The sequence below is a fragment of the Ylistrum balloti genome, unplaced genomic scaffold (assembly GCF_031769215.1).
Source record: "Ylistrum balloti isolate Yb309-2 unplaced genomic scaffold, AGI_CSIRO_Ybal_v1 Utg369830, whole genome shotgun sequence".
NCBI lineage: Eukaryota > Metazoa > Mollusca > Bivalvia > Pectinida > Pectinidae > Ylistrum > Ylistrum balloti.
In genome coordinates this window covers 1,852,375-1,868,127 of record NW_026781993.1, presented here as the reverse complement: position 1 = coordinate 1,868,127, position 15,753 = coordinate 1,852,375, and the positions used below count along the sequence as shown (strand labels likewise).

The 15,753-nt window shown below is 37.1% G+C and overlaps 1 protein-coding gene across 1 annotated transcript; it reads right to left on the bottom strand.

Moving 5' to 3' along the window:
• Window positions 1–80: 80 nt before the first annotated feature.
• LOC132545118 (tubulin beta chain-like) lies at window positions 81–14,242 on the bottom strand. Its single transcript, XM_060208789.1, has 4 exons — window positions 14,165–14,242; window positions 8,921–9,029; window positions 3,112–3,467; window positions 81–1,512 (listed from the first exon to the last, which is right to left on the bottom strand). Exons 1-4 carry the CDS (start codon window positions 14,219–14,221, stop codon window positions 703–705), a joined length of 1,332 nt encoding a protein of 443 aa, XP_060064772.1. The 5' UTR covers window positions 14,222–14,242; the 3' UTR covers window positions 81–702.
• Between the last annotated feature and the right edge of the window lie 1,511 nt (window positions 14,243–15,753).

Sequence of the window (15,753 nt, the reverse complement as noted above, 5' to 3'; positions counted from 1 at the left end):
TGTATGATGAACCTGTGTATGTTTCATTTGATTTATCAGTAAGTTGTCATAACTGATATTGATGGATAGAAAATAAAACATTTTTAGACAGTTCTTGTGTAGACAACCTTTACTCTGTAACATCACAAGTTTATCTTTACCTCCTTTGTTTGTTGCCATCATTAGATGGTCAGTCTTGATTACCCCCATGTTTCATATATTTTATAGGACACAGATTGTCCATTTGAATACATTAAATCAGATTTTCCTAATCAGGTACACAGATTTGAGACTGTTACAAATTTTGAGAACCAGAATTTTTTTATAAGGAATGTGTATACACCGACATGATCAGGGATTAGAAGAAGTAAATACTAGAATGTGAGTAGGATATATGTAATAGTGCCTTGATGAAGGGAGAAAATCATTAGTAATGAACAACTGAGAAAATAAAATTTTTGAAGGTCGAATTTTTCGCTTCGCAGGATAATAGTGAATCGTTAATTTCAAAACATAGATATATGAAGTCAGCTTGAATAGTGCCCAGAATATGAAGTCAATGAAAATAACAAAAATGTGAAGATTGTCTTGGCAATCTCTCTCATCGATGTTTGAATAAAATCCTAATAATTTTTCTGCTTAATCACCATTCTGTAGGTTATTGTCAGATGATGATGTTGATTGAATGTCAGACCTAGTCTTACTATCAAGAGATAGGTTTATCTAATCCTCCTCGTCAATATTCTCATCAAACTCTTCATCCTCAGTCGTGGCATCCTGGTACTGTTGGTACTCTGACACCAAGTCATGCATATTAGACTCGGCTTCTGTGAACTCCATCTCGTCCATACCTTCACCAGTGTACCAATGTAGGAAAGCCTTACGTCGGAACATGGCAGTGAACTGATCGGATATACGTTTAAAGAGTTCCTGAATGGCAGTACTGTTACCTATGAATGTAGCCGACATTTTAAGACCACGTGGTGGGATGTCACAGACTGCAGTCTTTACGTTGTTTGGAATCCATTCAACAAAATAGCTAGTGTTCTTGTTCTGGACGTTCAACATTTGTTCATCAACTTCCTTCATGGACATGCGCCCACGGAATATGGCTGCTACAGTCAGATACCGCCCGTTACGAGGATCACAGGCAGCCATCATGTTCTTGGCATCGAACATCTGTTGGGTGAGCTCTGGCACAGTAAGAGCTCTGTACTGCTGGCTACCACGAGATGTTAGAGGGGCAAAGCCAGGCATAAAGAAGTGAAGACGGGGGAAAGGCACCATGTTTACAGCCAGCTTACGGAGGTCAGCATTCAACTGTCCAGGGAATCGGAGGCAAGTAGTAACACCAGACATAGTGGCTGATACCAAATGGTTCAAGTCTCCATAAGTTGGAGTGGTCAGTTTTAAAGTACGGAAGCAAATGTCGTACAAAGCTTCATTATCGATACAGTAAGTCTCATCTGTGTTCTCAACCAGCTGATGGACAGACAAGGTGGCATTATAGGGCTCCACAACTGTGTCAGATACCTGTCAAACACAAAAGGGAAACATGATAACGAACTGATAGACAGCAAAGCTGGCATTTTAGGGATCCACAGCTGTGTAAGAAACGTACCTGTCAAAGGAAGATTGTACAGAAACACACAAGAGAATAGAACATTTTAATAAAAATACAGAATAAGCTACAGTAAAGCCAAACAATGGATTAAACTGCATCATACAGCTGTTTTGTCCTTGTAGGACCCGTCAGTGATGTTACATTATACAGCTGTTTTGTCCTTGTAGGATTCATCAGTGATGTTGCATCATACAGCTGTTTTGTCCTTGTAGGACTCGTCAGTGATGCTGCATCATACAGCTGTTTTGTCCTTGTAGGACTCGTCAGTGATGCTGCATCATACAGCTGTTTTGTCCTTGTAGGACTCGTCAGTGATGCTGCATCATACAGCTGTTTTGTCCTTGTAGGACTCGTCGGCTAAGGGCCAAAATTTCAAAGCCTATAAGGCAACTGAAGAAAGTCCAAATTGATCGAAAGAAATGTCAAAAAGTAGATGGAGAGGTGTACTAGCTCTATGATTAAAATTATTCGATGATTTTTTTTATCAAAGACATGATAATGACAAAAGGAAACTGTCAGTACTTTCATACTGAAAGTAATTAGATCAAGGCTGTCATTTACAAAAAGAGGCACAATGGGCATGAAGGCCTCAATTGTTATGCAGTGTATACAAAAAAAATAATCAGTCATTAATTTCATTTCTGATAACTTCCAAGCCCTAGTTCAACAAATACCATTACCCAGTGGCTATAAAAACATTTCACTTGTGTAACTTTGAAGGTCATTCATTTGAACAAACTTCATTCCCAACATGCATGCTTCAAGCCCAATATCACTGCCTAGGACCTTTTGTCTATTTAGAATAAAATTTTAATACATATTACCCCTGTGATCAATCAATATTACCAAATTTTTTAGTCTTTTATACCAGCATGAAACAGGCTCTATAACAGAACCCAAGGTCTTTAGTTTTTCCTGTTTTACCCTGCCAAGGGTGTCTGACACTTCATTTGAGTTTCCATTATCCAAAATATTTCAGATCAAATTTATACAAAATCCTCTCAGTCCTACAGAAGAAGACATTTTAAGAATTTGCTATATTTACTCTATTAGACATAACCTTCTGGCCCCTGGGTGTCACCCACAGTGTACACAAACTTGATCCAGCCAGATCCAAGCATTCTTACAGAAGACAAGTGTTTACAACTATTTGCTAGATCGAGCCCCACCCACCATTCATACAAAATCAATTCTCCATCTAATGATACTTCAAAACAATTTAAAACAGACCACCAGCATTCATAAAGAAGAGGAGTAATTTTAAAGAAAATGCTCCATTCCCCCTTTTGGGCTTCGTCCCTCCTACTCGAGGGGCCGATACCCATTGCTTATACAAAGTTCACTCCAATTCATCTAAGAGTACTTCAGATCAAATAGGGACAGAAACATGACAAAGACTTTATCGAATCACGCACCTCCCGTGCAAGGGCGCAATATTACAAAATAAAGATTTTGGATATTTCTTTTGCAGATGAGAGTGCCACCCCAAGTTATAAAGATGACTTTACCTTCGGTGAAGGTACCACAGAGAATGTATTCATGATCCTGTCGGGGTATTCTTCACGGACTTTGGAGACGAGGAGTGTACCCATGCCGGAACCAGTACCGCCCCCGAGAGAGTGAGTCAGCTGGAATCCCTGAAGACAATCGCAACTTTCTGATTCCTTCCGTACAACATCCAGAACAGAGTCTACAAGCTCAGCACCTTCTGTGTAATGTCCCTTCGCCCAGTTGTTTCCAGCACCACTCTGTCCGAATACAAAGTTGTCTGGTCTGAAGATTTGTCCAAAAGGCCCGGACCTGACCGAGTCCATGGTGCCAGGCTCCAAGTCCACCAGGACTGCCCGCGGTACATACTTGCCACCTAAAGCACAAATGCAAACGAACAATTTTCTATGATGATTAATGAATCTCTCCACACAGAATGTCAATATGTCTGAATGAATATTAAAACCTTTCTATGTTGGTCAACTATAACTGTAGAAAACATGAAATAACGAGTAAATACAAACATGTTTACAGCATCGCAATTCAGTTTTATTATCACTTTTGATTAAAATAAAAGGTGAATAAGGCCTAGTGTTATGGAAGAGTAAGCGTCTTCTGCCTCATCGAACACATTTGCCGTGTAAATCTTGGTTAATCTAAGTTACTGATTCGTATTTATGGAACCGCCACGCATACTAACAAGTATCGAACGTGTCACGTCCAAATTAATGATATCACAGGGTAATAGAAGATTTCCCTATGAGGTTATAGAGACTTCCCACAAGTCTTTATTAAAGTGCATGTCCCGAAACATGTTGTAAGTCCTTCTATTACCTATCGGTTGTCGAATCAACTGTGATATGTGTGTTGCTATCCAGAAATGGAAAAATACAATAAGGAAGGCAGTCGGTCGTTTCCCTTGTTTTAATAAGATGCGATGGACATGGTCTATAAATTTCTTAATATTTGAAAATCAAAACTATCGACGTCTGGGCAAGATTTTTAAACTGTTTTTTACAAGCTCCTTGATAACAAGTCAGCCTAGAGATGGGTTCGCTTCATTCCTATCAGCATGCCAGAAGATCTTACCAAGATATTGCCAACAAGCAGTTAGAACATTTTTATGATTCTGTCCATTTGTCACTTCGTGGTTTTAGACGTACTTTTTACGACATAAGTTAAAGTATAGTTCACAACTACTTTTCTTTTAAAAGAAGGTTTGTACTCATTGAAAAAAATAACACGTTCCTTTATTTTGGAACTGGTTATGAAAGTTGAAGAGCCAAAAGTTCTAAAAAATAGTTTTTTTAGAAGAGTCTTGGTTTGTTATAAGTTCTGTGGGATTCTTTAAAATCCGAATATCACTAATTCCACTTCTTGAGTAAAAGTTTCACAATAAGCCTGTAACACAGGTTCGATGGTACTGAGGATGGTAATGAGAAGTTTTGTCAAATCTTTTGTTGAACAACTAGAAAAGTCAGCATTGAAACGCTGTTTAAATGGATTCCTGTGAAGGTTAGGAAACGAGGGGGGTCTGCAACCTTATTAACAAATGGAAGTCTGAATTATTGCTACGTAGAATAACTAGTATTTCATTGTATGTGTAGGTTGGGGTTTCTGTGGTTAGGGACGTGGGAAGTTACTCTGTACAAAGAACCGACGTGATTATACCGTCTTTTCTCTACTCAATCATTCGTTTTTTAATGCGGAACACTATCCGTACTGTTGAACGATGCATAGCCTTTTGAACGGTACCAAGCCTGTTGAAAGTTTCAAGGTTTTCTTCAATCACACGTATGTAACAAGAGGTCACATACATGTAGTTAGGATAGAATTACTACATTTTCTGTAAATAAATATACTTCGCTTTTACATAATTACATAGAGAGGGAGCACAACCGGGTACAGAAAATAACTCAAAAATCGAGCAAAATTTTCTATAAATCTACAATTTTTGTGAAGATTTTTCCGTTGAATATGTCAACCAAATTTGCGTTTTAATTTGACTAAGTTAAGTAAAATAATAGTTTGGTATATATTTTTCTCTCATACATTTTACTGATTCATTTTGAAATTTCAGTAGATAGTGAAATTCATCTCCAATGCCGGAATTACTTAACGTTCAGTTTCTCCTTTGATGATGAATATCTAACCATCTTTCTGTTTCTACTTGTAAATGCAGATTTGAAGAACGAGACTTACACATAATTTTTACCTTCAATTCTATTTCATTTACAATTTTTGTCTTAGATATGGAATATGTCTTCCCTCTAGTTAAAAATATTATTGAACCATTTCTGTACACATTGATCCTTTAGTCATTTTTCACAAGTGTCTTAATTAGAAAAGGAACATATAGGTTGATAGTACCAGACATAATTCAGGCTAGTTTCGAATAGAATTTCTTTAACATTTGTGAGCCATTTAAATGACTTGGTTCCATTTTCTTGTAACGTATACATTAACTTATAGATAATACTTGATAACTTATCAGCAGTAATCAGTTTATGCCAGAATACTATCATTCTACATTTAATATCGATATCGATATCAATCAAATATCAGTGGGTATTAGTAGAAATTAGCTGTAATTTTTCTTACTTTTTTTTTTACAAATTGTACTTTTTTCAGTTATATATGTATTTTTAAACCCCCATATTTCTGATGAATACAGAACTGGCATGATAAGTGAAACAAATACCTTCAATTGTAAATCAACTGGGAGTGACATGTTCCTTAATTTCTTATAGACTGCAAAAGCTGATATCTGTGCTTGTTCAACAAACCTTTCCTTGTTTTACCAAAGCTACTGTTAAAGTTAGATAAAATACCTAGATAGGTGTACCCTTCAAGTATTTCTAATTCTATGTTACATAATGTGAAATGGGGAGTTCTTGTACGTTAACGTTAACGTCCAAGTATTGCAATATTGTTTCACTTAACCTAATGCTAAATGTATTACTGATACCAGAACGGTGTCATCAGCATATAAGATGTAGTATATTCCAATCTTGTCTATACAAAGTAAGTCTGTTGTTTCAAGACAAGTTACATTTTTCTCGTCAAGATAAGTTTCAAAGTCATTTAAATAAATTGCAAAACATAAATGGCGATAAATTTTCGCCTTGTTTTACTCCGATCTCACCATCAATCAAATCCGACCGTCCATATTTAACACATGAATTTGTATTATCGTATAACATAAAAACAACTTTGAAAATTGTTCCAGTAATGTTGGGTTTTTGAAGCCTTTTCCACAGACCGACTCTCCATACAGAATCTAATGCTATAGCAAAATCGAAGAACGTATTTTCCAAATGAAAAAAAATATTGAGATTAGGTAATACAAAACAAATATTTTCTGTTGTAGAATGATATATCCTAAACGATTCACAGCCTGTTAAACAGTTTGTGGTGTTGTCAGTTGATGATGTGGTAACACTCGCCTTTCATCTAGACGTCTCCGATATACTTGTATGACGTAACCTGTCTAACATGCGGTACTCAAATTTCCGTCAGACCATCATATTGAAAGCTACACATGCTGTTGATCGAGGCCGCGGTTATTACAGTTTGATTTTCCGCTATACGTACTTAATACTTACAGCGTTGAAAAGAATTCGGACAGATGAAATGCCAGTAAGTTTCTATCTTAAAAAGTAACAGATTAAATCCAATTACAAGTTTCGTCTTCACATCTGAGATAAGACTTTAGAACCTGAATGTGTGCGAAGTTCGAGCGTATCCCGATAAGGAAGGTTTTATCTGTTCCAGACATTGTTTGGTCAATTAAATGGTCAGTGACCTGCCCTTTTCAAATCCTAACTAGAACATAGAAATGCGTTTAGTTCTTCTTGTTCCCCCTCATCCTATCTTCTGTTCATTATGTTGTAAACAAAGTTCTCCCTTTTTAATGAAAAAGATTTGTGTGTAAGCAATAGTTCTCCATTTTCCCCAACCTATTCACTTTCTCTGATAAATGTCCTATATTTTCAGTTTCATATCCCCGATTTTTCTCGCTAATTTTTGTCGTGGTACAGATATTTCCCTTATTTCCCCCTATAATATCTATGTCTGTAATCCTTTCCTAATTGATATGGTTCTGAGAATGCCACATCCCTGAAACTTCTAGAAGGACGAAACTGCTACTTGATGCAATTTGAGTTATAATTTGGCATATGCTGTATCTATTTATAAATTTGCATATTGAAAAGTGCTCTTCACTTGTGTTTTGTTTCGTGGAAATCCTATATTTTCTTTCTAATGGATGACATTTCTGTGTGTAGCACTAGCTCCTAAGACATCCATTGATTTCCAGAACTTATTTTTAAAGTGTTTCCCTTCCAGCATATAAAAAAAGTCCTGTTTGCTGAGGATTTTGTATCAATTAACTCTATCAAAGCCAGTTAAAGGTTTTCTGTGTAATATCTAATCACACACACACACCGTCTCTCCCAGAACATGTTGTAATGTTGCAGACAATTGGTTTCATTTACTTGTTACATGACTGTAAGGGGCGTAGCTACGTGAGTTGAGTAGAGTACACACGTGGTCTGTTAAAGGCAGAGATACGAACAGAGTTTGTCAGATACTAAGTAAAAAGGGTCTTAGATGCTATCGTCTGTATTCTAGCCAAATAGTACTGTTTGATTCATTACAAAAAAAAGAAAGAAAATATTTGATGAGTTGATATATTGTTATTGATAATGAAAACGGTGATTCACCAGGCTGTAGAGGTGAGCAGTCTCTGGTACCATCCCTTTATACACCTCACAGAGTTAGTGGAAAGATCAAGTGAAAGGTCTGGGCCATTATCATATCCTGAAGTTCAGACACAAAATGCTATCAGACTCACACTTTTTTGACAGTCGCCTACACCAACATTCTGTTTCTGATTGAAGTACTTTATAACAACTATTAATGGCCATTTTGTAATTCATTTTTAACTTAACACATGTACTTGTAGACATGAAAGTGATATATTTTTTAAATGAATATGGTAACTTAACGAAGAATAACTCTTTTCACTTGCATATCTCCGTGCCATTTATAACAAATAGATGAGAAGTGTCAGAGTTGCTTTAACATCAAGACATTGGTTTATTCTCCGTCAACTTACCATATGTAATTTAAAAAATAACATTTATGTCTATAAACACGATTTGATATCGCAGTCTTTTCTATCCCGAGATCTGTAAACTATGTAATAACATGAATCTTCTAGTTAAGATCGACTTATCACCACAGCTAAGATCACTATGTCGATGGTTTAACACTCAACAATTTAACCTTTCCTGATCACTTTCCAATAAATGTGTGTAGATAGAGATTGCAATATTTAATTATTTAATCGATATAAAACGAATCATTAAAAGGAAAATCTCCAGTGGAAGTAAACTGAATCTGTTTATTTTATTCATATTGATGTGCGCTTATGTTTCAGTTCGATCGGGCAGCTGTGGATTCCGGAAGCTACATTACCATATATATAAAAGTGAAAACGATTCAGCGCATTCCTTAATAACTAACACTGTGGATAGTTAAGGTCTCTGATGGCTTGACAAGAAGCAAGACATAATTCAATACAACATTAATTCCAGCATGATATCTTGAACTTTTGTCTTTTCATGTAGTTTGGCATCTGCAGTTGAACTTCTAAGTTTAAAACGGGCGATTGTTACGACGGGCACACCTAGGGACCAAGGGGAACCTACATATGCAATATGGGGAAGTTCCACCGTTTACGGACGGACGGACGAGTGACGTACGGACGGACCACGGACGCAGAGCGATATGAATAGCCCACCCCTCTGCGGATGGTACAATTACCTGTGGCCTCATTGAAGTAAACATTGATTCTCTCCAACTGCAGGTCCGTGTTTCCATGGTACGTTCCTGTTGGATCGATTCCGTGCTCGTCAGAAATTACTTCCCAGAACTGAAAATGAGGAAAAATGAGTAACATTTCAGAAGTATTAGGATAATCGAAGATTGATATAACTTCACTACCAGACATTATTGTCTAGACAAATGTTATCCAGATATTTGGGAAAAACATATGTCTTACACACACGTAGATATCTTATCCTCCTCTAAAGGAAGAAGTATGACCAAAATTCTCTGATGGTCTCTTCTCCTACCCTTATTGTAGTATAAAACCCACAATCCCTCACCGGCATCATACACTCCCCTAATGGAAGAATTATTACACCTTCAATCTCTTACTGATATCTTATCCTCAAAGAAGGGAAACATTATAGTCACAATATCTTGTTGGTATTTTATCCTCCCCGTATCCTCCACTTATTGTAGTATTACCCCAAATCCCTTGTTAGTGTCTTACTTTCCCCTAATATTAGTATTATATACACTATACAGGTATCGTGCACTCCCCCTAATTATTATATCTACAGTCCCTTACTGGTATCGTGCACTCCCCCAATGGTAGTATTATATCCACAGTCCCCTACTGGTATCGTGCACTCCCCTAATGGTAGTATTATATCCAAACACCTTACCGGTATCGTGCACTCCCCTAATGGTAGTATTATATCCACAGTCCCTTACTGGTATCGTGCACTCCCCTAATGGTAGTATTATATCCACAGTCCCTTACTGGTATCGTGCACTCCCCTAATGGTAGTATTATATCTACAGGTAGTATTATATCCACAGTCCCTTACTGGTATCGTGCACTCCCCTAATGGTAGTATTATATCCACAGTCCCTTACTGGTATCGTGCACTCCCCTAATGGTAGTATTATATCCACAGTCCCTTACTGGTATCGTGCACTCCCCTAATGGTAGTATTATATCCAAACACCTTACTGGTATCGTGTACTCCCCTAATGGTAGTATTATATCCAAACACCTTACTGGTATCGTTCACTCCCCTAATGGTAGTATTATATCCAAACACCTTACTGGTATCGTGTACTCCCCTAATGGTAGTATTATATCCACAGTCCCTTACTGGTATCGTGTACTCCCCTAATGGTAGTATTATATCCAAACACCTTACTGGTATCGTGTACTCCCCTAATGGTAGTATTATATCCAAACACCTTACTGGTATCGTTCACTCCCCCAATGGTAGTATTATATCCACAGTCCCTTACTGGTATCGTGTACTCCCCTAATGGTAGTATTATATCCAAACACCTTACTGGTATCGTGTACTCCCCTAATGGTAGTATTATATCCAAACACCTTACTGGTATCGTGTACTCCCCTAATGGTAGTATTATATCCAAACACCTTACCGGTATCGTGCACTCCCCTAATGGTAGTATTATATCCAAACACCTTACTGGTATCGTGCACTCCCCTAATGGTAGTATTATATCCAAACACCTTACTGGTATCGTGCACTCCCCTAATGGTAGTATTATATCCAAACACCTTACTGGTATCTTTCACTCCCCTAATGGTAGTATTATATCCACAGTCCCTTACTGGTATCGTGCACTCCCCTAATGGTAGTATTATATCCAAACACCTTACTGGTATCGTGCACTCCCCTAATGGTAGTATTATATCCACAGTCCCTTACTGGTATCGTGCACTCCCCTAATGGTAGTATTATATCCACAGTCCCTTACTGGTATCGTGCACTCCCCTAATGGTAGTATTATATCCACAGTCCCTTACTGGTATCGTGCACTCCCCTAATGGTAGTATTATATCCACAGTCCCTTACTGGTATCGTGCACTCCCCTAATGGTAGTATTATATCCACAGTCCCTTACCGGTATCGTGCACTCCCCTAATGGTAGTATTATATCCACAGTCCCTTACCGGTATCGTGCACTCCCCTAATGGTAGTATTATATCCACAGTCCCTTACTGGTATCGTGCACTCCCCTAATGGTAGTATTATATCCACAGTCCCTTACCGGTATCGTGCACTCCCCTAATGGTAGTATTATATCCACAGTCCCTTACTGGTATCGTGCACTTCCCTAATGGTAGTATTATATCCACAGTCCCTTACTGGTATCGTGCACTCCCCTAATGGTAGTATTATATCCACAGTCCCTTACTGGTATCGTGCACTCCCCTAATGGTAGTATTATATCCAAAGTCCCTTACTGGTATCGTGCACTCCCCTAATGGTAGTATTATATCCACAGTCCCTTACTGGTATCGTTCACTCCCCTAATGGTAGTATTATATCCAAACACCTTACTGGTATCGTGCACTCCCCTAATGGTAGTATTATATCCACAGTCCCTTACTGGTATCGTGCACTCCCCTAATGGTAGTATTATATCCACAGTCCCTTACTGGTATCGTGCACTCCCCTAATGGTAGTATTATATCCAAACACCTTACCGGTATCGTGCACTCCCCTAATGGTAGTATTATATCCAAACACCTTACCGGTATCGTGCACTCCCCTAATGGTAGTATTATATCCACAGTCCCTTACTGGTATCGTGCACTTCCCTAATGGTAGTATTATACCCATAATCCCATACTATCATCTTATCCTCCCCTAACGGAAGTATTATAATTTCCAAAATCCCTTACTGGTATGTTATCCTCCCCGAATAGTAGTATTATATCCAAAATCCCCTACTGATATCTTATCCTCCCCTAATGGTAGTATTTGAAACACAATCATTTGCTTGTATTTTATTTCCACTAATGATAGTATTATAACCACAATCCTTACTCTGGTATCTCATCCCCCCCTGCTGGATGACTTTGACACACTATTCCTTACTGGTATCTAACCCCCCTCCCCCCCCCCCGGCATTTGATCCTCCCGTAATGGTCGTACTATACAACACATTCTTGGCCTATGTGTATAATTCCCCTATGTGTAGTATTCTTATGTGTGTAATAGGTGTAATATCCCTAGTAAAGCATTGTACCCCTATTTGCAGTATCATTCTATGTGTTGTATCCCCTAAATGAAGTATCTCTCTATATTTAGTATCTATGTGTAGTATCCCCCAATGTGTTTTATCTATGTGTAGTATCCCCAATGTGTAGTAACTCTCTATATTTAGTATCTATGTGTAGTATCCCCAATGTAGTATTCCCCAATGTGTAGTATCCCCCAATGTGTTTTATCTATGTGTAGTATCCCCAATGTGTAGTAACTCTCTATATTTAGTATCTATGTGTAGTATCTATGTGTAGTATTCCCCAATGTGTAGTATCCCCCAATGTGTTGTATCTATGTGTAGTATCCCCAATGTGTAGTATCTCTCTATATTAAGTATCTATGTGTAGTATCCCCCTATGTGTAGTACCCCTATATATATAGTATCCCCCAATGTGTAGTATCTCTTTATGTGTAGTATCTATGTGTAGTATCCCCAATGTGTAGTAACTCTCTATATTTAGTATCTATGTGTAGTATCTATGTGTAGTATCCCCAATGTAGTATTCCCCAATGTGTAGTATCCCCCAATGTGTTGTATCTATGTGTAGTATCCCCAATGTGTAGTATCTCTCTATATTAAGTATCTATGTGTAGTATCCCCCTATGTATAGTATCCCCCAATGTGTAGTATCTCTTTATGTAGTACCCCTATGTATAGTATCCCCCTATGTGTAGTATCCCCCTATGTATAGTATCCCCCAATGTGTAGTATCCCCCTATGTGTAGTATCCCCCTATGTATAGTATACCCCTATGTATAGTATACCCCTATGTATAGTATCCCTATATGTGTTCAGGTTTTTTGTTACTATGATCCTCAATAATCGTGAAATTAAAATTGTATTTTTTCCATGTGCACTTTCTCCTGTTACACACATGTTCGTCATCTGCTCGCACTAAAACATCTGGATATGTAAATATTGAGTCAGACTGTACGCAGTACTATATTTTAACCATTAAAGTCTTTTACAATTAAGCCGTTAATTAAAATGAATTTTACAATTGATCAACAGGTATAAATACCACATTTCGTAAATAAAAACTACAATATTTTAGCAGAAAGTTTTATTTAACAAATCCTAAGTTCTGCTTTGCCCTTCTGTGAGCCTCTGGCAGGTCATCTGCCGTGGCGTATGTGTAATCCTTTGTTTTTGTAGTGAATGTATGAATCACGGTTGTACCCATCTTCTCAGACTCGGGGAAGCTAAACGTTCAAACGAATGACTAGACATGACGAAAACATGTGGAAACTCTTCTCTGTCTTCAAAATGGCAATAAAAATTATGTAACTGGTTTAAAACCCATCAACATCCTGGTAATCACTTAGTCTATCTACACTTATCGCCTGAAAATTCATTAAAATTGCGATGGTTATTTTTAATGTTATATTAGTGTGCGAAAAAAGGGGAAAAACGAAATATGTAATTTGTTAAACTAAAACAAAGAACATTATATACATATATATCTAAATTAATAGTAAAACATTGGTTACTTTAAATGTTATATTAGTATGCGAAAAATGGGGGGGATGAAATATGTGATTTATTAAAACTAAAACAAAGAACATTATATACATGTACATATATATATATCTAAATTCATGAGAAAACACTTCTATAGATTAAAACGTGATTTGTTTAGATTTCTTACATCGTAAATCTAGTATGGAAAATCTTTATGTCGTGCTCTCTCACTGGTATGTCAGTGCAGTATTATGAGTTTGATATTAATTGAAAACAAATTTCTACCGTCGAATGATCTTGTTGAAAATATTTAAGAAACAAATAACATTATTCTCACTCATTCACTGTTTTAGTTTTTTATTTTAGTCTTTTATTTGTGCTTCGTATTTAGCAATCTGACATGGATATATTGTAAGTATGAGTATAAACATGAATATATTGTAAGTTTGAGTGTAGACATGAATATATTGTAAGTTTGAGTATAGACAATGAATATATTGTAAGTTTGAGTATAGACAATGAATATATTGTAAGTTTGAGTGTAGACATGAATATATTGTAAGTTTGAGTGTAGACATGAATGTAATGTAAGTTTGAGTGATGTGTACTCGTGTGTGAAATTAACTGAACATAAATGATACATTGGTAATTTAATTCACAGAAATCAAGATTATAGCATGTATTATTCTCATGAAACAGGAAAACAAAGGTTACCTTAGCGCCGATCTGATTGCCACACTGGCCAGCTTGTACGTGAACTATCTCTCTCATGATGGCAGCAGACACGCAGATGTTTGTCCCTGGAACGAAATGATTCAAATACCCGTCTGTAACACAGGGTCTGCTGCTACAGCTGTGTGGTAACCCAATCGGTGTACAGTAAACCAAGGTTTTCATGCTTAAACATTGTTATGTTATCTTCTCTCTCCCCACCCCTTTCGTCGGCTTTGGAATATTCAATATTAGTTCAAGAACCAGTTTTATTTGGTAGTTAACAACAGTTTAAAATAGCATTCAGCCATTTTCATTTTGTCATGTATTTTTCTCTTTGCATGGTGCACAAATTTTGTGTTTTATTTAAAAACATGTTTTCGTGAGCAGACATTTTCTTGGAAAGAGTCCAAGCAAATAATTACATCGTAATATCAAAATTCCGTGTCAATATTGTTTTGCAGTTGGTTTACGGATATCTGAATTCGGAAGTTGTCAACGTAAATAAAACTTCCACGAAAAGTAGGGATTTTGCAGAATCTATAATAAACAAGTACATTTTTATAACAAGTATGCGACGCTTTTCAATTTCTGTTTGTGGACTGGCCATGTTGATCGAACCCTTTTCTGTTCGTGGACTGCCCATGTTGATCGAACCCTTTTCTGTTTGTGGACTGGCCATGTTGATCGAACTATTTTCTGTTAAACACATTTGTGTTTCAGTACAATGTTGACTCTGGCAAAATATATTTATCGCGGATATAGGTGTAAAAGATATTGATAAAGAAGCACAGCGATGTTATGTAGATATTTCACACTAGAGTGAGCTGTCAGCCACCCCACGTTTCATATTGCATGTTGGAGACGTTTTGCCTGGTGGACACACAAACGTTTAAGTCTCTTGAACTTTAGAACTCTTACAACGAACAGGGAAACGCGGCTATCTATTAGTCCATAGCAAAGCAACATGTTAAGTTAGCTGTCTGTAATGAGTTAAAGCTACCGAACATATGGTCTCTTGAGATTAGACTTTTATTGTGTTTACGATGGTCTTTACAGAAAGTAAGAAAGAACACCAAAATCGCATTGAAACGAAGTTTAATTCGTAGACTATAAACAAACAATGTGATCGTGAGACAAGCGGTCACCTGATCATACTGGAGACACGGGTACTTTAAGCAGTAGTGATAGTGGGAACAGTTATGGAATCATTTAAACAATTCCTAATTCATCTGTTGAGTTTTTCGAACGATCTGAATTGACTAATTGGATTTTGGACCAACTTGAAAAATAAAAAAAAAAAACTTGTGGATGCTCCATGTCAAAAGGACCGTGGTAATCATGTGGCACCTGACCCAAATGACATTAACATTTACACCAACAAGACAAGAGAGTCAGTTCATGTTTCTTGATTTGAACAGTCTAACAACGTTTAAGTTGAATGGCAAGTAAACCCGAAGAAAAAGTTTTAAGCATTTGTTTTGAATATAACGGCCATTTCCGACCATAATTTCAGACAGAGATTACAAATAACCACACTTGGTGGGGCCAGTTTTCAGGGTCCTCCCCGCTCAGTTTCATTTTTTTGATTA

What these genes read in the sequence shown, in the direction of transcription:
- LOC132545118 (XM_060208789.1), bottom strand. Translation starts at nt 14,221, where the DNA reads ATGAGAGAGATAGTTCACGTACAAGCTGGCCAGTGTGGCAATCAGATC. An exon ending in GCAATCAGATCGGCGCTAAG is followed by an intron (nt 9,030 to 14,164) that starts GTAACCTTTGTT and finishes CCTCATTTTCAG; the next exon opens with TTCTGGGAAGTAATTTCTGA. An exon ending in CTGTGGTACCTTCACCGAAG is followed by an intron (nt 1,513 to 3,111) that starts GTAAAGTCATCT and finishes TGTGTTTGACAG; the next exon opens with GTATCTGACACAGTTGTGGA.